Below are 22,558 nucleotides of genomic sequence, written 5' to 3' on the forward strand. Positions count from 1 at the left end.
GGTGTTTGAAAAAGCTACATTAATGGTATCTGGGTACGCCCGAATCAATAACCTTGATGACAATACTGAAGCAAAGATGGAAGGACTGCATCAAGGAAGATCAAGGATTTTTACCAAAGAAGATACTAACAAAGCATTGGGGTTGAAGAAGGAAAAGACCAAGGAGAAATACAGCGAAGAAACGAAATCCGTGTTAATTCTATTTGAGGTTGGAGTATACCCAAAGCTGAAACCAAGTGCTATTCTGAAACAACAACTTCTGCTTCCATTGAGAAACGGTACTTTGAGCAATAATCTTAAAAACCCGTCTGGTGTGACTATATTCTCCTATACACGTGGAGATTCAGTGAACTAAAAATTCGAAAATTAAACAAAGGATGGCTAAAAAGTACAATCAATAGCATCACAATGCCACACCTTGTCGGGGGAGAACGTGAAAGGAATGTCGAGAGTTTGACGCGGTTCCAAGGCGATGCTGCTGGAATGCTTCAGAAGTAGACAAAATGCCGACTCCAACGTCACGTGATTTCTAAGCAAATTAGAGATAAAATTGTTGCTGACAGAATATCCAGCAGCCAATGTTGTTGTTTCAACGAGCGCTGCATGACGCATTACACGCATAGGGACATGTAGATCATTTCGGATAACATATGTTAGTAATTATTTTCAATCTTACCTAACATCGTCTTCAAATATCGATCCTTACTCTACTTAAGTAAGTTAATAATTACTTAAGTAAGATTACTAAAGTAAGTTAATAATTAAGTTAATTAATTAAATAAGTAAGTTAATACTAAAGTAAGTTAATAATTAAGTTAATTAATTAAATAATAAGTTAAATAATTAATTAAGTTAATAAAGTAAGTTAATAAGTAAGTTAATAATTACTTAAGTAAGATTAAGTATCGATTACTTAAGTAAGGATCTATGTTAGTAATTATGAATAATATGCGTTGCTCTCAGTGCTCAGTTAGACAAACAGTTTCAGTGCTGCACAATACAGGCGCAGCCGAATACACTATTACCCTACATCCATTCCTTCAATACTGAGTGCTGAGCAGAATGGAGGTTCAGTAAAGTGCAAGGTCTGTGTTATGACGCCAAAGGGTTTTGAACCCAAATCGATTGAACGGTGGGAACTCTACCTTCTAAAACAGCGAGCAGGCACTCAACACAAACGTTTTCCTACTTTAGCTGAAATACAACAGGCTCAGCACTCACCTAATGACAGAAGTCGAGACGCTGTTCAAGGTTTGCTCATGATCCGACATCATGACATCCACGAAGACAGGAATGTCCGTAGGATTACGGAACGGGAGGATGAGAGAGGTGCTGGATCCAACAGCGGCACTGACACTAACCGGCTCCATGGGATGAGGAGCTAATCCTCGTCCAGATATCAAGTACACAGCCTCACCAATGTGCTTGCTCTTCAATGTAACTGAAAAGCAAGATGAGGGGTTTCTCACAAGCAATCGTTTGTGTGGTTGTGGTAACTCAGAAGTAAGTTGAAAAACAACAAGTGAGCAGCGAATAGTATTTTTTTCTCAAAGTGATTAAGTATCTTCGCTGATCCAATTGAGCGTACATAACGTAACACAAGTATAATTAGCAGTAAAGGTAACTCAACTCATTTAAACACTGAGATAGCTGACTCCATTGAACAAAGTTGATTTCATTGCAAAAACAACTCTCAGTCATAGATACATTTCATTCGTTTTTAACTCCAAATACTAAGCAGCTGCACCATTAATACATCCCGAACAAACCAGTATCGGTCCAACAGGGACTTTTTCCTCAATAGTTTGCTCTTGTTTTTGTTGGATATTTTATTATAAGAGAAACTATGTCATCCCACCTATTTACACAGGAAACCAAGCAACAAGTTGGTAACTTTCACTTTGTATTTAGTTCATCCGGTCAGACTTACTAGTGGTTTGGTGGGTAGAAAGTCCTAGCGAGGTGGGCATGAACTGGACGGGAAGGTCGAGGTTATACTTCGGTTGCACTATAAACGTGTGGCTGATGTCAGAAGCTGAGCTTACAGGAGATACTGGAACATCTAATGAGAAGTTGGCTTCGTTTGATATCAGGGCTTCAACTTCCATTGGTTCTTCGGTCGGATTGGAAACATTGATGTACTGTCTCGACCATCGGCCTGTAAAAGCGCTTCGGTTAAAATAACTTATCGCTAATTAGATACAACGTATGTTGCCTGAGCGACATCACAATTAATAGGTTTTATGTAATAATTTACCAGTTATTTCTTTAAACAGTATTGAAACTAAAAAATTGCACATCAAGCAAAGGCAAAGTTTGGAGGTTGGGTCTTCCTCACCTAGCTGGCATTCCATGGAAGGCAAAGTGGTCGGTGGGGGAGATACACAGTTCAGATTTAGCTTGTACCAGAACTCTCCGGTGTGGCTGCTGCAAAACACAACTTCTCCTTCTGATTGTCCAATCACAGAAGGCTCGAAGAATATCCTGTAGGTGGCTGGTGTGTATGGAGTAAGCACCAACTTACAACTCCCTTTTAGCAAATCTCCTTTGATAGTAACCTAGAAAAGAAAAAAAAACTATTGAGTCATTGCAAGATAAAAATACGTTTAGTATTTGAATTTTTTTTTGTAGTTTTGTAATTAGTTGTTCTTCGTGATTCAAACATAAAGTCTATCGTGTTTAAGCCAAGCTCCTTATCTCGATTAAACTGACTCCATGCCGAATCGTGGCAGAGGGCTTACGTTAAATTCAACACGTTCTCCGCAAGGGTTTTTGACGGGGATTTCGATTTCTTTGAGCTTCTGAACAGGGCATTCGACGTTGATGACGCCAATCGGTGCTGCGGGTTCAGCTTGAATGTCAATGGAGAACCAGACTCTGCAAAAAACAAAACTTTTTAAATATCCGAGAATATGAGAGGATAACATGATCATAAGTTTAACTGCAAAACTAACAGTATACCAACTCAGCAATACATTGAACAGAGGGGTTAATAACTATCCTACGTTCTAAATAGTTAACTGTGTCACAGGTATAGTTTTTACCTATATCCAGATAGGCCAAGATCTGACTTTGGCTTGAGATAAGCTGGAGTTTTTTGGTCTGGAGACAATCCTTCAGCGCTTGGCCTCCCGAGATCGTTTTCGTTATCTTCTTTATCAGAATCACTGTCTTCTCTGTAGAGGAGCTTAGATTTTTCCATGTCGTCAATGATGAAAGCTAGCACTCCACTAGATGTTCCCCGTTTCCATGGAGACACAGTGAAGTGGTACTCAGCAGTATCATGCTAAAGTGTAGTAATTTTAAAACGGAATTAAACGACCATGATTTGAAATTATCTAACATACGAAAATCATCGATTCAAAACTTCTCTTTGTGACTTCCTTTAAAACTTTCTCCATCTTGACATAAAAACAACGTAAAAAACACGGAAGATCTATAAATAACAGGATCATGTCACATTATAATTGTGTTCACTCTGAATTCAAGATGACTGCAAAAAAAAAATCATGCTTTTCCAGTCTCTACATAACCAACCTTCAACACAGGAAGAATATCGTTCCCTTCCAAGCATCCAATGTCGGTCAGCACTTTGTATGCGAGTTTGTGTGGGGCATAGTTTGGCACTTTCACGCTCCATTTTGTCACATCTCTGCACTTGCACGGTATTTCAATGTGTTCCAGTGCCAGTGGGCTTTCGCCAACACCACATAAATTGAACAGGTGCTGGGAGCCAGACCTAAGGGATATCGTTGTGACAGCTTACATACAGCAGTGAAGGAAAGCAAGAAATATTTTTCTATTCTGCGTAATAAAGTTAATGTGCAAAATGAGCATCTATTAACGTAGAAAACAATTTGAACTAGCAGAAATAAATAGTTTATAAGCCTATCTTTGTCTACCATTTCTTTAAAGAAAATCATACATAACGTTATGGCTACATAGAAATACGGTCTGAATTGTCACATTCTGCAGAATTTTCCAGATTTTGCTAACTTCTGATGATTGTATGAATGAAATATTTTAACGTTTTCTTTACTGTCTTCCCAGGTGACACAATGTGATGTTACATCGACCAAAGATGACCAAAGACAATTTGATTCATGAAATTTCATTTAAACTGTTAGCCACTAACTAACAGTTGCATTGAGCATTTTTTAACTTACTCTTTCTTAGTTTCTTCTACTTTCCAAGGCAACAGAAAGCTTTTATATCATTACGAGTCAGAAAAAAAGTAAAGAAATCTTAAAAAACTTAAGTCAGTCAGACAGTAGCAGCAGCGGTAATTAAAATCGGCAAAAGGGACGAATCAAGCCGCATCTCCAGGTAGCAATGATAACGTTGAATGGTATCACTCTGAAAGTATTTACAGCTCTAGATATGAGATGGGTTTTTTTGCTAATTTTCATTACTTGTTCTTAATGATCAGATTCCCGGTCACGGTGCATTCAAAGTGTGGCTTAAACATGAGAGGGTAGTAGGTGGTTTGGCCAGCACGGGCAGTCATGTGGCTTGGGCCATAAAACTCGTCTGCATCTATCACGCATTCAAGATCCCAATCATGGTTGGACGAGTTTTGCTGGGAACAAAAAGCATGAATTCCGTTAGCAAATGTCGTCAATCCAACCCTTCTTAACGTTAAAGTGATATTAAAATAAATTTCAAAAGTACAGAAAAGTTTCCCTACAAAGAATAATAAAAATCCGATTGGAAGTATATGAAAACAAAAGATGCAGAAATCGTGAAAATAACAGGCAGCCAAAAACTCACAATGGGTATGTTCTGCGTTATGCTCTGATGCGCCGGTGTGCGGAAGTCCAACTTAGCAGTTGTACCAGCAGGGTTCACAGTGCAGTCGATCCTGTACAAGCGGATGTCGCCAGGAGAGCGCAATATCAAGTCACATGGGTAGTGTCCTGGACCTTGAGGTTCAAACTTAATTGGTAGCGGAACACTCCCATCATCCTAAAACAGTAATTGATGTTAGTGAAAATATTATTAAAAAGTGAAGATAACTGTATTCTCATTTCTAAACACGCTAAACGTGGTTCCGATAACACAAACAGAGATATATATCGATGATAGTCTCAGATTGCTTAATGAATTTAAAAAAATGTTAAATAGCACAATTAAAAAGTCTGAATACAAGATTCTTGCTTAGGTGAAAAAAGCAATGATGAGATCTGAAGAGGGAACCAAATAATTCGTCAACCACATTCAGTACCTGTCTGTCGTTGGGTCGCGCGTGAAGCGCTTTCATCTCAGACGCGGGCGGTGGACCGAATGTCATCGGAGAAGGGATGATAATGGAGTCTGGGACTTGGAACCATTGCGATGAGCATTCCACGGTGAACTTATGGCTTCGCGGAGGAGGAGGAGCGGATGCGGACACGAATTTACCTTCCCTGTCATTCTGGTCGTACACGTTCATCATCCCCATGGCAGCAATGGCCGCAGTAACAGATCCACTGTTCAAGGTCCCTGTATCAAAAATTTGTTGAAAAAATACTGTCAAAGCAACGTTACAAAAGCGTTATTAGTAAAAAATTGAATGAGGCTGTTTAACCGTTATTAGTTGTAGCGACAAACATACCTTACAAAACTAAAATCAAACTCCAGGTTTCAATGCAAAATATGTCAACAGCGTTAACTCCATGCAACGTAAATAAGAATTGAAATATAATATCTTTTAATTTCCTAATTAACAAATAATAATATATAACAATAGTATAACTGGCCCACCACTACATCTGCACCAATTCAAGCGAACTACCGAAACCATTATTATGGGGAATTCCTTTAGCCCTTGGCGTGCAGGCAACCAGCAAAAATTGTCATTTTTAGATCATTTTAATGTCTAGACGTAGAAACAATGCCAAACTGTCAACTTTGGCGGCGGGGAAGCACATACCGGTGAGTATTCTCCGCTCTTCCTCTCTCTTTGACATTCGCTGTCGGGCGGCAACACGAAGCGCTCGCTCTTTCGAATCATTCGTCACTGGAATCTGAAGATTTTCTTGCAAAACCGAATTGTTTTCACATTTCCAGTATACCACATTGTCAGGGTCACTGCGCGCTGTTTTGCCTAAAAATATGCATTCAACATGCCGATAATAAACATCAAAGTTGTTTTGTAGAGTGAGATTTGTAAATTTTAGCTAACAAACTTTGTCTTCAACAGGTAATTGTAGATATCAGTGGCTGACCACAGAAAACTTTGTGCATGTAACCAGCTTTGAGTTGATAGCCAGACAGAACTTCTAGTCTGCTTATCTTGTGATGACCAGATGCCGTTTATAAAAACTCACCGCTCTTGATCGGTGCAGCAGCACTGGATACCCGAACAGAATGTTGAGATTCGGAGTTGTGGGGGACAGCAGATGGAAGAGGAAGGGTGGCCACGGCTTCCACAGCGTACAGAAATTCTCCTACATCCTCATTTACAAAGAGTACAGAGCAATGCTTCTTCCCAATGTTAAATGGCAGAAATTCCAGCTGAAAAACATCAATAAACGGCAGTGTTAAGCAATAAAATTTTAAAATAAGACCACAAATAGAAAGATTATACAAAACATTGATGTTTGAGCGTTGAGTATAATCAAAGAGGTAGCATCACAGTTGAAGGATATTTTCCTGCTTTAAACAAAAGTTTCCTGCTTCCAACACCTGCAGTGTAGTTGTCTGCTGACTCTCCAAAAAAATTTCCGACTGATGACAAAAAAGTGACGTCAGCTGCGACGTCATGTTCTGCTTTGGGGTATGGTGAGATCCCTTCTCCGGTACCATCCGCTCCTCTGACGGAGGAGAAGGAGGAGGAGACGGCTCTTTAGTTTGTCCATGGTCGGTTCGAGATTTTATCTGAAAACAAAAATCATTAAAAGGAAGAGTTCTCTCATCTTGAAACTGGTCAGAAAGAAATCTTAGAAGCTGAAACGTACTGATTTAATTCGAGTGGAAAGTGTTTTGCGAGAATTCTTTCTGTAGCCACTTTTACTCCCGATGTCAAAGGGAGATGGTGGACCATCGGATGACTCCACGAGGACGATGCGAAACATTGCCGACTTCTTGAAAGGATTAGTGACCTAAAACATGGTGGAGAGTCAAACAAAATATTCCGTCATACTAACCTCATAGTAAATGTGTCTTTATTAATAACGGCAGGAAAACTTAAAAGACACAGAGAAATATGTAGAGATAAGATAAACTAACTGAGTACATTTCGGAGTTGGGTTAATTAATTGGAATTTCAGAAAAAAAAAAAAAAAAACATGAAAAAACTATCATTCCATACATCAAGCTTTGTTGTACTGAATAAAATTACAATAATCTCACCGGCACGCCAATCGTTTGCAACTCGTAGCAAGGTGCCTCTCCGCGAGATATCCCGCTCGGATGAATATCATCGATAGCTGTGTCAAGCACGAAAACCAAGGTCGAGCCTATTGTTGTCGTCACCTTCCCACACTCGCGACGTCCAACCAAAACAAGTACAGCTTCTGCTGGCCGAATCAATCGGCTCGTGAAGGCAACTTCAAGGCTTGCGACAGATCTGAACGATACGGAGAACCAGAGTCAATATGGAAAGTCGTTTCAAATGAAGCCAAAGTCTTAGGTTCAAGCGTCAGTGCATTCAACTTTGAGGCTTTCAAGTACACGTATGTTCAGACAGCGAATTGGTTTCATATGAAAAATACCGGTAAGAATTCAAATGAAAGACTGTGTCACAAAGTGCTTTGAATGGTCAGTTCAGAAAATCCAAAGTTAAACAATACCAGTAAACCCTGGCGCGTATAGACAAAAAAGAAAATGATGTTATGGGACGTCTTTGCAAAACCAACATGGTTCACAATAAGAAGAGCAAAAATTTTGAAACGTACTTTGGAGGAAGATAAATTTCATCTCCTTTTGGCAAATGGAAGTCTGCAGCATCTCGACCGGATATTGTTGCAAAATACTTCAAAGGCTTCGAGCTCGAGTTTGTCAATCGAAGCTGCAAGCAATGCAAACATACCGATTCGAAAAGCGTTTGTTGAACACTACATTTTATCAGATCAACTTATTGGTTGTCTACAGCTCACCTGTCTTCGCACAGACGCATGGAGTGAGCCAACAAAGTGAACTTTCGTTTTTGCTGAGTACTGAGGCAGATTTTGGTACAAATGCACGCACAGCTGTTAACAAAATCAAAGTAAGAATTTGCGATCAAATTACGGTTGTACGTATGTTGCTTTCACTGAGACTGCTTTCAGGCTTTGCGCGGTTTAATTTTTGAAGAAAGCAATGCTTAGGTTATTTATAATTCACAAATGACATTTTTGTACTTTTGAGTTAATTAAAATTACCAAAAGCAGTGAAATCGGGTTTGGATCGGTTATGTCGGTCGCCTGGATGTCGTAATCAATACCAGCATTTCTCATGGCTTTGACCAGTATCAGTGTGTTGTGCAGGCATTGCTCTGGACTGGCAGGTGAGGTGTACATTTGGCTAAAGAATTCCGCTATCTGTTGAAAGTACGCAAAATATATAATGATAATGAGGATGGGTATTTTTGTTTGGCACTGATGTAGTCATCGCAGACACGCTTTACAAAACAGACAGGATTATAGCAGTCGTATAGAGGAGCTCCGAGTACATTAAGCCTATTACCCTGAATTCATTCCTTGATTACTGAGTGCAGAGCAAGAGCAAAATTCAGAGGCATTTTCGTAAATTTTTAATGTTATTACTCAACAAAACAAAAAACCTCGTCTGCCGATCCAGACGTGGGCACTCTGTGCCGTTAGCCACAGATTCAGTGTAATAAGATATAATGTTTTTTTTTTTTTTTTTTTAATAAGACCGATCAATTCGGCTACAAATGTCTTCAAGGTCAAGACAAATTAATCAAAGTCAATGCGTTCAGGCATGGATCCTATTGCAGAAAAATCTACTCACGAGCCACGGGCAATAAGCTGCTAGGGCTGATGCCAGCACCAAGCCGTCCAATAGATCGTAATCAAAATTGACAACCCATCTTGAAGGGGGGAGCGCCCCTTTCGATTTCTCGAGCGGGATCGTGTCTCGATCACCCCACACCGTGTGGCGCTGTTGACCGTAATGATGGTTGAGCCACGCAAGAATGATTCTCTCTCCGACGCTGTCCACAAACACAAATCAGCATAAACACAGAATTTTTCATGAAGAATCTATTTACAAATACCTTGCGGTTGTAATGTGTTGTTACCGCCATTAAATATTACTTGTAACAAATATAGTTCAGTTAAGTTGTTTTTGTTTCTATCTATCACAGCAAAAATAAAAACCCATCAACATAGCTGAGGCATAAAAAAATTAAAAACGTAACACAACTAGGTTTCAATGTTATTTATACTTGGCGTAAAATTGGAAAAACGATTTTATTTAATCTGTATCTACTGGAAGATCATATTGTGTGAACAAAAACTAAGTCCATGAAAACATTTTGCCTTTGAATATTATACTCTAAGTCTAGTCTATACAGTAGTTTACAAGAAAAAAAGCAAAACAAAACAGAAATGACATCTAACTACTTAGTAAATGAATAGCAGACAAATGATATTGCAGTGCTACCTGTAGACATTGCTGACAAGAGGATCGGGATTAACTTTGGGAAGAGGACTTGTTTTGCTCAAAGACCTCATGCTGGAGTATTGGTTAGGTGTGACACGAGCTAGCACCAGAACCTAAAAGATTAGAAACTGCCTTGTTGGTATGTATAAAGTGTAAGTTAAGACTACACCTCGTAGTATTCTGCAGTAGATGAACAAATCATTAAAAAATACCTTCATCCGTCGTTTAAAAAACGTGTAATTTTTTGTTTCTCCACTGTTGCTAGTGTGTAAAACAGAGCGTCTTACTCACAAAGTCTTCTTTGTTATTCACCTTGAAAAGTTGGAGCAGCAAATCAGTCCACGCTCTTTTTGACACCGATTCGAACAATTCATCTTCAATATGGATCGTGGACAAAGTGGGCTCTTTCTCTTCAACAACTCGCTTCGTGCCGTCTGCCTCCATGGGACCGTTTCCGCACGTCTTTCCTTCCTGTTTCGATTCACGCTTGGCTGCCGCGCGCTCGCGAACTTTGACCCAGCATCGGTAGTCTTGAGGTGTCATCAGAAACTCAGGTCTGATCGCTGACACAGATGCTCCCTGGCCCCTGAAACGTCACTCAAAGATGTTAGCGACTAAAGCATCCCTTGAAGGTTGCGACACTGCAGCATAAAAAACATCATCAGAAAATCATTCGCTTTAAATTTTTAAAAACTTCACAAAAAAATTGAACGCGTTTTTCATGAGAATACAGATAACTAAGCTACATCGACAAATAAACATGTTAGAGAAGTGACATGTAAAAGCAAGAATACCTCAAGAATGTTAACAAAGTGGAATGCATCCAGTGTAGTTGTAAGACCCTCTCCTTGGGGTCGGCTGGTAGAGCTTGGTTGACTGGTATACCAGGCACAACTCTGGAATGCACAAAGACCGGTATCTAGAGTAACCCACTGACTTCAAAACACAACGTTGTAGTAACGACAGTTTTGTAGTTGTTTTAGTTTAAACATTCACTCTTATCGTGAACAAAATAATTGTTTCCGCTGTTTATTGCTGTCGTTACGACCCTATGTGCTAAACTTTCAATCATAGACACACAACTTTCATGGCCACAATTCTCGGGAGTTGTTTCTTTTTTTAGATATAGATCAAATGAACCCCAGATAGCAAAATCCGTCATTTTTACATTAATTCAACGTCTGCAGACGTAAAAAGTAATGTAAAATTACGGATTTTGCTGTCTAGGCAACACACGTGAAGTTGCTCACCTTCCACACAAATGCTGTAACATGTCGTAGATTGTCTTCACGTCTTTCCTGAGACTACTGTCGCCTAGCAACGACGGCCTGCGTGCCTCGTTTACATTTTGTTTGCGAACAGCTGAGCCCACGTCGTTATCATTCATATTCCTCGACACGAGACTGTAAAGATAAACCAGGTGAACCAGGGTCATGCTGATCGTTCTTTTTTACATTGATTCAACGTTTGCTGACGCTGTTTCAACGTTAATTTAGCGTTTGCTGATGTCTTGTCGGTTTTGCGCGATATGATATGATTTATTAATAGAAATAAAAAAAAAACACTCAAACAGTTAAAATGTTGAATGTTAAAAATGCGTTTATGTTTCTTACGTTCGTATCGTCTCTGGTACGATTATCGGGAAAGGTCCACCGGGCCAACCGTTTGCAGAGAACCAGCGTTGAGCCGCCATCAGCACCTCGTGGTGGAAGTGCGCTTCAACCGAACTCTCAAAAGGGAAGACGGCAGAACCGAGAGAGCGAGAAACAAGGTCTCTTTGTGTCGTCGAATCGTCAGTATTCTTCTGGTTCATGCGGACAAGCTGGATTGGAAATAAATAAATGAATTAGTTTTTGCACGGAGATAGAAGACAAAATATAACCTTGTTATTTATTAAAAAAAACTACCAGGTAGAGTGGTAGACTGTTCATTTAAAAAAGATTTGAAAAAACTCTCAACTACTATCGTTGGTACATGTCAGTGAAGGTACCTTCTGAATGGGCGCAACATCTTGGGCCATTTCCTTTGAAGAAGATTGTTTTTGTCGGTTTCGCTGCTTCGACGACGGAGTGTTGAGACTATCAGGCGCAGCCTGTTGGGCGCCATCCCGAGAGTTGGGAAGAAATTCCGACTCTGAAAATAAAAATAAAGAAGTGAACGCGAAAGGATGCATCCTCTCCAGGCCATGTCCTAATAAAGCACAAGTTCAAAATCTTATATTTTCGCTTTTTCTCCACCACCAAACGTGAAGATTCATATTTAAATGAAGTAGTTGATCTAGTACATTGCTTATACCAGTTTTGCATTGCTAACTATCAAAAAAACGAATACGCGCAAATGAAACTCATTAGAGGCAGAGTGACCGAAAACACAAAGCCCATAAGCAGACACATGTGTGTTTGGTATTGTGTTTTTATTCTGCTATACACTTCTTGAAATGACCTGGAGATTATAATTCTGCACACTCTTGCCTCTACAAAACATACTGACTGTTTGCCTGACCAATTTCAACTTGAATGACTAATCTGACTGGCTAGCCAATTCTCCAGAGTACCGAGGTATCTTCTTGCTAAGTTTCTTCGTTGACTTGTCTTCAAAAATCTAACTACCTGCCCTGTACCTGACTTTCTCACCTGCTGACGACTTAAATACAATAGAACATGGTGTGCTTGGCGATATTGGCAACGAATAAGAGGTGTAATATGACGTACTCATCGTGTAGCTATCTGAGGAAACACTCAACAGAAAATTTATATCGTATCTGGTTCCGTAGTAGTAGCCTACCATGCACAAGATTGTAGCTGGAATTTAGATGACCATCTGGTCTTGTACCGCTGTCTCTGCTAAGCGAAGTAATACCTTTGTAGTTAGTGTTGCTTCTATTTCGCCACTCAATCAAATAGAACAGAGCTTAACATGAAGAAAAACACAAAAATAGCTGGCCGATGTTTTTATAAACGGATTTTGAAAGCATATATCAATTTTTCTCTCAAAAATAGAAGAGTAGTTAGCAAAATGCTCATCACTTACGTTGAAGATGTTAACTGCCAACCAAACAAAGGTACCAACCTGACACAGAACCCGTGGATTCGTCGAAAGATGAACTCGTCGTTCCAAAATGAGAACTCGTCACGCTGGTGCTTCCCCGGGTCGAAGATCGCGTCGGTGACGTACAAGGCAACAGTACGGCTTCTCCGAGACTAGCTGCAAACAAATTTTGTCAAAAGATGAAAGCAATTCAATAAGAGCTGTAACGCAGACAACAAATCAAATATTTTTTACATTAATTCAACGCATAAAGTCGTTGAATCAATGTAAAAAAATGAGAAACGTTAGGGGGTTCGATTAATTGTAACGCGTTAGAACGCGTTACCCTTTTATAGCTTTGCATTACCGGAGTTAGCTTCTTGTGTAGGTCCCCTCAGTGACTTGTCTTGTTCGCACACAATTTGGTGATCATTTCTATGCGCGGCAATGAAGGGGTAGACAGTCAGAAGACAGTTGTCTGCAGTAGCAGTAACAGGAATACAAAATCTGCAAAACAAGTTACAATTAATCAACAAAGCAAACATACGAATACAAGCAATGTGACTACGTGGCGTTTTCTACAAACACAATAACTAGCGACTGCTCCTTAGTATATCATTTCGGCGTCGAGCACACTTTAAATTCGCGTTTGTCGCTTCTACCTCTTGCTGGACCCATGTTATGTTATGACAAATATTATCTCCTGCTTTAATAGTCAGTTAACAATCCAACCAACCAACAAAACCTGCATTTTTACATTGTTTCAACGTTTGGCGACTTTGAGATGATGTAAAAAAGAGATTTTCTTGACTGGGAAACACAATTGAATGAAAACTCACCGCCTTCCAGTCTCGTCAGTGATGCTGATGTCAACCGTTGCGGAAACTGGTTTCTCCGAACTGAAGGTGAGAATGCATGGCAGAGTCACCGACACGTTTTCATCAATTCCTGAAACGACAAACGTTGATATAACGTTACCATAAGTTGACATGATGTCTAAATATTTTCAAAGGCAAAAAGAGTTCTCACAGAACAGCAACGGGAACGATTATAAACGTAGTCGAGTTTGGCCATCGCTTTTTTATAACAGCAACAACTAAAATACTTAAAAACAAACTGTTCAAAAAGGTATCTTACTTTGAACTCGTTGGTTCAAATAGCAGTTAGTAAGTTTCGACAAACTTTAACAACTTTTGCAATGCAAGTAAACCACTGGAAAGCATGAATTTACTCACCGGTAAAGCTGGCCGCGGAAATAGTCGACCCTTGCGGAAATTCGAGAGAGAAACAGGAGATCTTTGAACCATCGTCACCTTCCGCGTCAGGTACGTTCACTTTCAACTTCTGCTCCCTGAAATTAATACCTGGTCAGTGGTCATGTTTGCATCCTATAAGACAATAAAGTTGAATGTGACATGTTTTCCTAATTTACATACTTAAGCTGTTCCTTGCAGACGAAATCGAACGTGGGCTTTTGTAAAGTGACTCTTTTTAACATTTGTTGCAATTTGTTTTTAATTTTTTACAAAAAATACCAATTTCTTTAAACAGTAATTTTATATAGTTTCGTTTCTTGTGAATAATGTGCCTTAGGAAAAAAAGGGTGGTGGCTAGAATATGCGATATAAAGCACACCGATGAACTGGAATCATAGGAAACGTTGCAAGGTTTAAAACGTTCATGAAAGTTTCTTCCAGCAGCAAAAGAGATCCAAGCCATTGAAGCATTGTACTCAGTTGCATAACCGTGAAAGATTATCGTGAAAAACTAGAAATGTAGTTACCACTTACCTGATATACCCACTAGCCGTCATATTGAATTCAGCATAGACTGTTGTCGAAAGAGGAACTGGTGTTAGAACCAAAGCAAGAGGATTAAACAGGATGTTGGGCGCTTGAAGAAAAGCTTTCAAGGTCAAATGTCTGTACGTAAAAATAAAATTTACTTGCTGCGTATATTCTGTTTACTTACAGTATATTAAAAAAATATATATGCTGAACTGGCTTTGACGCACGCAAGCAATACAGTAACATTCAGTCTATTCCTCTGTAAAGGATTGAAGGTATTCGAAAATGGCTATTTCAGTGCACACATTATTTTCTATGTGCGTAGCGCTTTTAACCAGTGAATCGCAATGCTTTTTTAAGAGGTTCGGTAGAGCTTATCTTGTGCCGTAAGCACACGATGCGTACTTGGCTTTGTGTGCTTCCTTAAGAAAATCACAAAGCGTTTCGACTTGTTGCAATCCTCCTGTTTTTAAGCGAACTCCTCCCATCGAACTAACTCATACTTTCCTTAGGAAAATGTGATGGGTGAGTATCCAAGTTAATGCCACAAACCTTGTGTGAGAACGAGACTGTGTGGATAAGAATATGGAAGGCCACCACCAGTTTTAAAACTGATACTTTGAATACCATAAGTTGCATCAAGACCTTTCCCAGATCCAGTCTTGCGTTGATCTTCTCACATCTAACACTCAATCCCAAGCTTCCCATAACAGTAAATTACATAAGTTTTGTTAAGATTGTATTGTTTTCTCACTGGAATTTTCATTGTAATTTTGCTACAAAAGCTGTTTGTAGTGAATTTTCCACCAAAAGATAGCCAGCAAAAATGGGCTGTGAGCTGAAAAAGCTAAGAAAGTGCTACAAAGTTGGAATATTAACAAATTATTGGTGCATGAACCTGTAGGGTGTGGTCTTATCATCATTCAAATAGATTGGTAACTTGTAGTGATATTTTCCGACTCTCTTTGGGCTAAAGACAATGGAAATTTTGTAAGAATCTCCAGGATTTAAATCTCCAGATATCTTTTCCAACGGAAACCATGCTCCCCCAGGCTTCAAAAATCTATAAAGTTTAAAAGCGAATAAAATTGACATCTTTTCTTCACCATGCATAATTTAGTTACAGTACGTTAGAAATACAAAACCTCGTTAGAAATACACACAGTGTTGCTGCATAAGTTACTTTGATAAACGTTTAGCAAACAAAACCAAGCAAAATCAAGGCATTTATCATGATGCAAAAGAAAACAAAAAAATAGTCAAAAACGTTTTTATTTTATTTTATCACTTTGAGAACAAAAAAATATATATACAGTATACAGTATGTAAATAATGTAACGCTACTTTATCAGTGTCACCAGTGCTGAATTATGAGTCGCCAAACAAAAATCTGCATAGTCATCTCGAGAAGGAGGTTTACTTACGCAAAGGTGCAATCTTCTATGAACGACTTGGAAGCACTGGCGCATATCTCCCAGTGCAATGGCTTGTCGCTGTTGTTACTGAGAACGAGTGGCTGTTGATTTCCGCCGATGTCGTCAGAAAGTTTCATCTCCATGTAGGTGACAGGGAGCGAGAAATTTAAACTGAGAAAATGTATACGTGTCTCACAATCATCATAGTTTTGGAAAACAGTACATTTTGAAACTTTCAAAAATGAAAATAACAGCAGATAAAGAGCACACACACATACAATACACAAACACACAGAAACACACACACATCTATCGTCGTTGAAGAACAATAAATGTTATTAATATTACAAAAAGTGCTCAATGCCAAGCAAAAAAGCTGAGCAGAGCAAATTACATTAAGCTTAGTTATGCTCTCTAAAAACCTCTACTCGCTAAAAACCAGAATTATTCATTCTATTTCAATAGGCTAAAAAAAACCTTCTGATGATCCCAAGTAAGAGCAAAACAAGCTGTTGCTGAAGAACATATTATGGTTTCCATAACTGCAGACAGGACGTCACTGTTTCGACCTTAAGGTTTCATCAGTGTAAACGCAGATTGGACTTGAACGCCTTATTACTATATAAGTAATTCAGCGTGGTGATTTTTCCATTTGTGGTACGCAAGGAACCACATTTGGATACTTTCACCTAGCCACCCACCTTGCCAGAGTGCTCAAACTGCCGGAGCGGTGAGCTATGGCTTTCATAAATGTTTAAGCTTGTGTAACAATTTCAGCACTAGAATGACCGCATTGCTGAAACAAGCATTTTTAAAATTTCAATTCAACAAAACTAAGCTGTTCAAGGTGTTTGTTTTCACAAAACTAACGTTAACATCTGTATGAAACCTGCTTTTAAAAGAATGAATTATAACATAGTCTATCTTGGTGTTTGGCAACGTGTTTAATGACATCACAAAGTATTCCTTGCTGAGCAATCTGCAATTCTATTGTCAAATAATACCTATATTACATTCAAATTAATAAAACATGAAAGAGCATACCAAAGATGATGAACTAGGAACACTGGAACAGTAACAAAAACCAAGTCAGTGATGTTTAAACTAAAAATCTACTCACACATGTGAAGAAAGGACTAAAGTTGGTCGGAGCGCAGTTGCAACGACTCTCCTTCTTGGGGTTGGTATTGACATGAGGATGGGTCTTGGGGTAATAATATGGCGCTCAGAAGGGACGGGGGTTGGGGGAAACGTACTTGGGGCTGGGCTTGGGGCCCCAGTTTTGTTGATAAGGACCGGGAGTGTGAAGTCGTAGGATGCGACCTACAAGACAACAAGATCGAAGTTTGAATTGGTGCAAAATACGAAAAGTCTAGCAAATTGACGGTGTACTTGATAAGCAGTCCAATAATGAAAGCTTTCAGATTTAAATGCTCAAGAAAAAAACATTTTAATAATTTTTCCATAAAGTTTTATATATTGAATGCAGAAAAAAAACTCGCTTAATAAATCCATCTCGAATGTAGCCATTTTAGATTTTAAATAATAAAAAAGTTTATATTTATAAAGCTAAATTAGAGGAATGGCCGATGCAACATCGTCATCAAACAAACCGAAGTTGGGGTGAAAATTAGTTGGCAAGGAAGAGATTGTTCGCCACTCAGTTCGATCAGATGCTTATTTGGGGACATTTCTTCAAGGTTTGTGCTTGATTCTTCTGCAACAACAAAGGAACAGAATTAAACGGGTCACCAGACTCAAATAGTCTATTGTTTTCAGTAAACTACGTCATTGCTTGTCCTTTCGACATCAAATGGTATTGTTTTGACAAAAAAGAACAGACAGAATCGTTTAATGCCTTGTATATGTATATCCCAATAGCGTCAGCTTACTGTCAATTGTCTCCTCTGGAATGCTAAGTGTGAAGTCGGTGTGTTTGGAAAGATCAACTTCAGCACACACACGAGTCGTTGAGAGGTTTATGAGATTAAAGGGAATAGAAACAGTAGATTCGCAGTAGACCCCGTTGAATTTGAAGGCCTGTTAAAGTTCAAGGTCAAAGGTTAATCATAACCACACTTGAGTAACCAAGCGTTCGTAAACAAAGAAAAGGTTGCAGATGAAGCTTTGGTTGCAGATAAAGCCTATTATTCTGATTAGCCAAATTTACATTTCGTTTTTCTTTTACTATAAACGCTTCCCCACATTGAGGTTTATTTTATTCTGATGTTAGCTCCTAAAGAGCATCAGACAAAAACCTGCAGCTTCGAGCTATGTGCGAACTTCTACTCGAAGCTTTGGTATAAAAAATCGGAGTGCTCTTCCAAGCTTACCTTGACATCAATGTCAACCTCAGGTGGTTCCACTGTTCCTCCCATCCTCAGCTCAATCGTCTTCCATCCACGGATGTTCACTTGGATCCAGGTGTCAAATTTCACCACTGCGGTTGGCAGCAGTGACACCTTCAATCAACAATGAAGAAATTTGGTATAGGAACAAAAAAAAAACGATTGCAATAAAGTTCTCAGCTATCTTATGATTAACTTCTTAACTCGTGATTAACATATTGTCATGCTTAATTAACTGTGACCTCCCTCACAAACTCCCTTCTATTTCTGTTCTATCTTTCGTCTTTATTAATAATTCCGACATGATTTTCATTCTCGTAACTTTCTTGATGTTGTCAAAATATTTTATTTTTGGTCGTTCGTTAGCTCGGTTGGCGTGAACCACCAGTCAACATGACATTTTCCAACGAGTTGCTTTTTGCAATGTGTTCGAAGTCTCGTAATTCTCTGATGCTGATGTTGTTACATTCCATGATTAACACAGTTGTATCATGATCATATTATCATGATTGCTCTAACAATCCCATTTACTTCCATTACCTTGAATTCCGCGTTTCCACCAACGGGTACAATCCCGTGTGTAGGCGACACTGTCATGCCAGGGAAAGGTGTGGAGTTGATGACGTAAAACATCGCGTGGTTGGGTCCGGGATTGCGCAGTAATGCCGTCTTCGTTGTGCGCATGTTCAGTGGAACTTTCGCGAATTGAATCCGGCGCTCAATAAACTGGAACATTGTTTTCATTATCGTTTCAGTTTGAGTTAGAAAAACGTGTTTCTGTGATGTCTCCTTACGCGACTAATGTAAACAAGTAAATTAACCGTTTAACGTCCCGTGGTAAGAAAGTCGTGCTAACTGACAAAACGTCGGAAATAAAAGTTTTGTTTTATCATTTGCAACAGCTTGTAATAGTGTAGCAGCCTAGGTCAATATATTCACGCCACGTAGCATACAGTGTAGGTAGCCTACAGTTACACATTTTGTAACATATGTTGTAGGTTATACAGTAGGCCTACTGTACATTGCTAATCAAACATATTCCACAGAACCAACCTTCACATTGGCTGGACCGAGTGTGGCGCGACACTTCAACTTCATGGAGTTGCCATTTTGGACTTGCATGTAAAATTCTCCTTCAAGTGGCGCAAAATAGCTCGGGTGAAAAACAACCTAAAAGATATCAGCTGGCAGTCGTGAACCGATTGATCAAATCACGCGTTTCGTGATTGCAGTAACTTCATGCTAGGTTTCTATATCTTATTTGAGTACACCCAGGAATGTACCACCTGTGCTCTGTAGCTATGAATCGTGACACGAAATTGCTTAACTTCTGTTAAAGGAAAGTTCACAAAAACTGCTTTAATAACAATTTTAGATATATCTTCGCTATCCTGCATTTTTCGGTAACCATAGATCTGTGGTTCCAAGTTTGGAGTCGACATTATCCCGAATCATCAGGGTAGTCCAGCAATTTCAAGAAAATGTATTGAAATTCAACCACTAGCATGCACATTGCACATGTTCTAAAAATGTATTTAAAAAAAAAAAGGCATTTTGAATCACTTGTGAAAGTTTGCGAGTCCGTTGACTCAACGATTTTTTGAAAGAAGGCTGTGACTACAAAAGGTTGGGCACCACTGCATTGACACAGACAACTTATCCACCGCAACTCAGTTGTCCATGGAATGTCAAGAATAAACCTTGCATAGTGCTGGAGAATGCAACTCAGCACTTACTTCACATTGTAAATCTTTATAAGCTTCAACAGTTCCAGTAGCAGGCCTGATAGAAAAGGCGGTTCCTCTGTCGCTCAGTATCGGAGACCAAGTAAAATCAGCTGGGTAGTTTCTTCGATTGATTAAAGTCACTGTTGATCTGTTGTACAAATTTATTTGGAAATTTTTGAAATTAACAAAACATTCTGCAGAAGTGGAATTATATTTCTGCTATCCAACTACTTTTTATACGAGTTTTAAGTCATGAAAACTTTCATATCTTCAACTTTGCTATCTTTTCTTGCTTATTAGCGTAGTGGCAACTAATTTTTTTTTATTACGGACAAGTTTATGATTAAAACTGTCACGACATGAAGAGTCACAATTCGCAACAAGAAGGCAGCATACTCACCTGTATCCGGCATCAGCAGGCAGACCGGGTTCAGGGCTAAGCTCAAGATTGGAATCTGACAACTCGAGAGCAACTGGCACGATGTTGGCTAGCACCAATACATGACTCTCGTGCTGAGAGTTGACCGAATAGCTAAACCAAAGTTGTTTGTTTAAAACATGGAAATAAAGTTTTAAATGTAAAACATGGATAACGTACTGCACGCAAAAGTATTTAAGTTCACAAAACTTACAAACCGTTTCTAACACTAGTTGCAACGTTCATCTGATGAAAGTGAAAGTAAACGATGAATGTTGCAACTTGCACTAGAAACGATAAATATTAAATATCCTGATAACCACCCAAACTTTTCAGTATCCAAACTTACTTGCAGAAACAATTTTCGTACCTAATTGAGCGCTGAAATTTTCCTTCAGCATTCGATTCAAAGACAAGTGTGAATTGTGCCTTCGACAGGGCGGGGATCACTTGTGAAAGAGGAGATGTTTGCCTCAACTCTTTGCAGTTGATCAACACCTACAAGCGTGTACGGGGAGATAAGAAAAACATTATAACATATGAATTTTAACACATAACAAAGTGTTAAACATATTAATAAGCGCTAAAGCGTAGGCAAAAATTTCGTGCGCAAAATTCGTGCTTATTTTATGCACGCAAACAATTATTACACTTCAACTAATCACAATGTATTGTCTGCATGAAATACTGTACACAATGTATTGTCTGCATGAAATACTGTACAGTATAAATGCCCATACTTGCACGTGGATGTAGTGGTTGAGATTGTTGACGATATGCAGCTGTTTGTAGTTGGTGGAACGTAAACATATCTCTCCAAAATCGATGGTTGGAGGGCCGATTATCACCTTGTGGAGATCCTGGATGATAAGAAAACAATCAACTACCATTTCTTGCAAATGAGCAGGGAGTGAACCTTGAAACCCAGATAAATGAAACGCTCTTACAATTATTGTGTGCAAACTTTGCCTAATCAAAGATCTAGTGGATGAAATGATTCACAGACAATACTTCAAAAATCGGAAGCTTTACTCAGCCAGTTTTTATTACCAGGCCTGTGTCGGTGGTTTAAACTTAAAGCCTCTACTAATATGCAAAACTGCCATGAACAACCTTTCAGAGGCTATCTCAGTCCAACGATAACAATTTAAACTAACCAAGGCTCACATGGCCTTACCTGAGGCGACAGTCTTCGTTTGCAATCTGACTTCTCCACTGAGGTGGTGGGAACAGCGTTGAGGCCTTGACTGATCGGCCGAGTAGTGGCTTTCTGCTCCTGGTTGACCAACTGTCTTGTTGTGAGAAGGCGATGCTTTTCGTGCAACACGGGTTGGTTGGACACTGAAAGTTTTGTTGGTGTAAAATATAATGATGTGTCATCTAAAACAAAAAAAAACTGGTGTTGATAAACCAACATCATAATGTTGCAGTAAAACTATTGCAGTTGCAGACTTAAACACCTCATCATTTTCTATCAAGCTGAAACAATTACATGTATTACTGGCAACTTGACAGGCATGGGTGCGCCTCAACCGTCTCCTTACGGGTGTCGGGCTTTTCCGCTCAACCATGCACCAATGGGGAATGGCTTCTTCCTCCTCCAGTGAATGTGGTGCCGAGGAACAGACCGCAGACCACACCATCAATGACTGTACCATCTTCAAGCCACCTAACGGAGTGGAAGGTTTGCGCGTCATGGATGATGAAACTAAAGACTGGCTGCTCTCTAGCAGCCTTCCAGTGTAGTCCGGGAACATCGTGAATCTGGGGTGGTAAAAGGATAGGCCCTCGGCCCCAGAAGCTCAGACGACGACTGGCAACATTGGTGAAAAAATAACGATATGATTTTGTGAATCTATCATACCTGAATTCTCTATCTCCGCTGCAGTAAGTTTTGGTGGTCGCAATCCGTTAGCTGGCTTGATGGCTAAATCTTTTTCGTTGTTGATTTTTTTAAACTCTCTGAAGCAAAAACAAATCAAGTTAACTTGATTTGTCGCGTTCAGGTTTATGTCCGTTTCTGGATGATTTTCAGACGACAAGCTAACTTGACAAAATGTGCTGTTGCAATAACCCCGTTGTTTTTCTTTGGCACTTCCCGGCCATATCATGACACTAGTTTTGTCTTCTAGATTGTCATATTATCTACGGCTTTTTTAAGAAACTATTTAATTTTCAGTACAATAGCCGACTAAACTAAAAAATACTTTAAAAATTGGATAAAACAATTAAGCAGAAGAATGCAATA

At 39.2% G+C, this 22,558-nt stretch overlaps 1 protein-coding gene across 2 annotated transcripts in view; it reads right to left on the reverse strand.

The window, feature by feature from the left end:
• LOC145779320 (cilia- and flagella-associated protein 47-like) overlaps nucleotides 1-22,558 on the reverse strand; it is a 34,605-nt gene that overhangs the window by 5,158 nt on the left and 6,889 nt on the right. The window contains exons 12-56 of one of the 2 annotated variants that reach the window (XM_082590877.1): nucleotides 22,175-22,272; nucleotides 21,488-21,651; nucleotides 21,051-21,170; nucleotides 20,681-20,808; nucleotides 20,293-20,424; nucleotides 19,902-20,040; nucleotides 19,219-19,335; nucleotides 18,706-18,891; nucleotides 18,151-18,279; nucleotides 17,710-17,857; nucleotides 17,431-17,534; nucleotides 16,938-17,140; nucleotides 15,827-15,988; nucleotides 15,301-15,465; nucleotides 14,406-14,537; nucleotides 13,851-13,966; nucleotides 13,455-13,563; nucleotides 12,983-13,122; nucleotides 12,658-12,792; nucleotides 12,222-12,314; nucleotides 11,579-11,721; nucleotides 11,202-11,410; nucleotides 10,839-10,991; nucleotides 10,383-10,484; nucleotides 9,901-10,174; nucleotides 9,589-9,701; nucleotides 8,935-9,136; nucleotides 8,343-8,501; nucleotides 8,079-8,171; nucleotides 7,878-7,990; nucleotides 7,333-7,549; nucleotides 6,939-7,082; nucleotides 6,667-6,858; nucleotides 6,309-6,495; nucleotides 5,912-6,085; nucleotides 5,225-5,481; nucleotides 4,771-4,965; nucleotides 4,413-4,579; nucleotides 3,538-3,739; nucleotides 3,045-3,286; nucleotides 2,742-2,877; nucleotides 2,339-2,558; nucleotides 1,931-2,158; nucleotides 1,222-1,441; nucleotides 418-529 (exon numbers count right to left, since the gene is read on the reverse strand). In XM_082590877.1, the coding sequence (XP_082447003.1) occupies nucleotides 418-529; nucleotides 1,222-1,441; nucleotides 1,931-2,158; nucleotides 2,339-2,558; nucleotides 2,742-2,877; nucleotides 3,045-3,286; nucleotides 3,538-3,739; nucleotides 4,413-4,579; nucleotides 4,771-4,965; nucleotides 5,225-5,481; nucleotides 5,912-6,085; nucleotides 6,309-6,495; nucleotides 6,667-6,858; nucleotides 6,939-7,082; nucleotides 7,333-7,549; nucleotides 7,878-7,990; nucleotides 8,079-8,171; nucleotides 8,343-8,501; nucleotides 8,935-9,136; nucleotides 9,589-9,701; nucleotides 9,901-10,174; nucleotides 10,383-10,484; nucleotides 10,839-10,991; nucleotides 11,202-11,410; nucleotides 11,579-11,721; nucleotides 12,222-12,314; nucleotides 12,658-12,792; nucleotides 12,983-13,122; nucleotides 13,455-13,563; nucleotides 13,851-13,966; nucleotides 14,406-14,537; nucleotides 15,301-15,465; nucleotides 15,827-15,988; nucleotides 16,938-17,140; nucleotides 17,431-17,534; nucleotides 17,710-17,857; nucleotides 18,151-18,279; nucleotides 18,706-18,891; nucleotides 19,219-19,335; nucleotides 19,902-20,040; nucleotides 20,293-20,424; nucleotides 20,681-20,808; nucleotides 21,051-21,170; nucleotides 21,488-21,651; nucleotides 22,175-22,272 (7,174 nt within the window). The remainder of the gene's footprint in view (nucleotides 1-417; nucleotides 530-1,221; nucleotides 1,442-1,930; nucleotides 2,159-2,338; nucleotides 2,559-2,741; nucleotides 2,878-3,044; nucleotides 3,287-3,537; nucleotides 3,740-4,412; nucleotides 4,580-4,770; nucleotides 4,966-5,224; nucleotides 5,482-5,911; nucleotides 6,086-6,308; nucleotides 6,496-6,666; nucleotides 6,859-6,938; nucleotides 7,083-7,332; nucleotides 7,550-7,877; nucleotides 7,991-8,078; nucleotides 8,172-8,342; nucleotides 8,502-8,934; nucleotides 9,137-9,588; nucleotides 9,702-9,900; nucleotides 10,175-10,382; nucleotides 10,485-10,838; nucleotides 10,992-11,201; nucleotides 11,411-11,578; nucleotides 11,722-12,221; nucleotides 12,315-12,657; nucleotides 12,793-12,982; nucleotides 13,123-13,454; nucleotides 13,564-13,850; nucleotides 13,967-14,405; nucleotides 14,538-15,300; nucleotides 15,466-15,826; nucleotides 15,989-16,937; nucleotides 17,141-17,430; nucleotides 17,535-17,709; nucleotides 17,858-18,150; nucleotides 18,280-18,705; nucleotides 18,892-19,218; nucleotides 19,336-19,901; nucleotides 20,041-20,292; nucleotides 20,425-20,680; nucleotides 20,809-21,050; nucleotides 21,171-21,487; nucleotides 21,652-22,174; nucleotides 22,273-22,558) is intronic. The other variant, XM_082590878.1, reaches the window with a different exon arrangement.

The sequence above is a fragment of the Aplidium turbinatum genome, chromosome 11 (genome assembly GCF_918807975.1).
Source record: "Aplidium turbinatum chromosome 11, kaAplTurb1.1, whole genome shotgun sequence".
Classification (NCBI taxonomy): domain Eukaryota; kingdom Metazoa; phylum Chordata; class Ascidiacea; order Aplousobranchia; family Polyclinidae; genus Aplidium; species Aplidium turbinatum.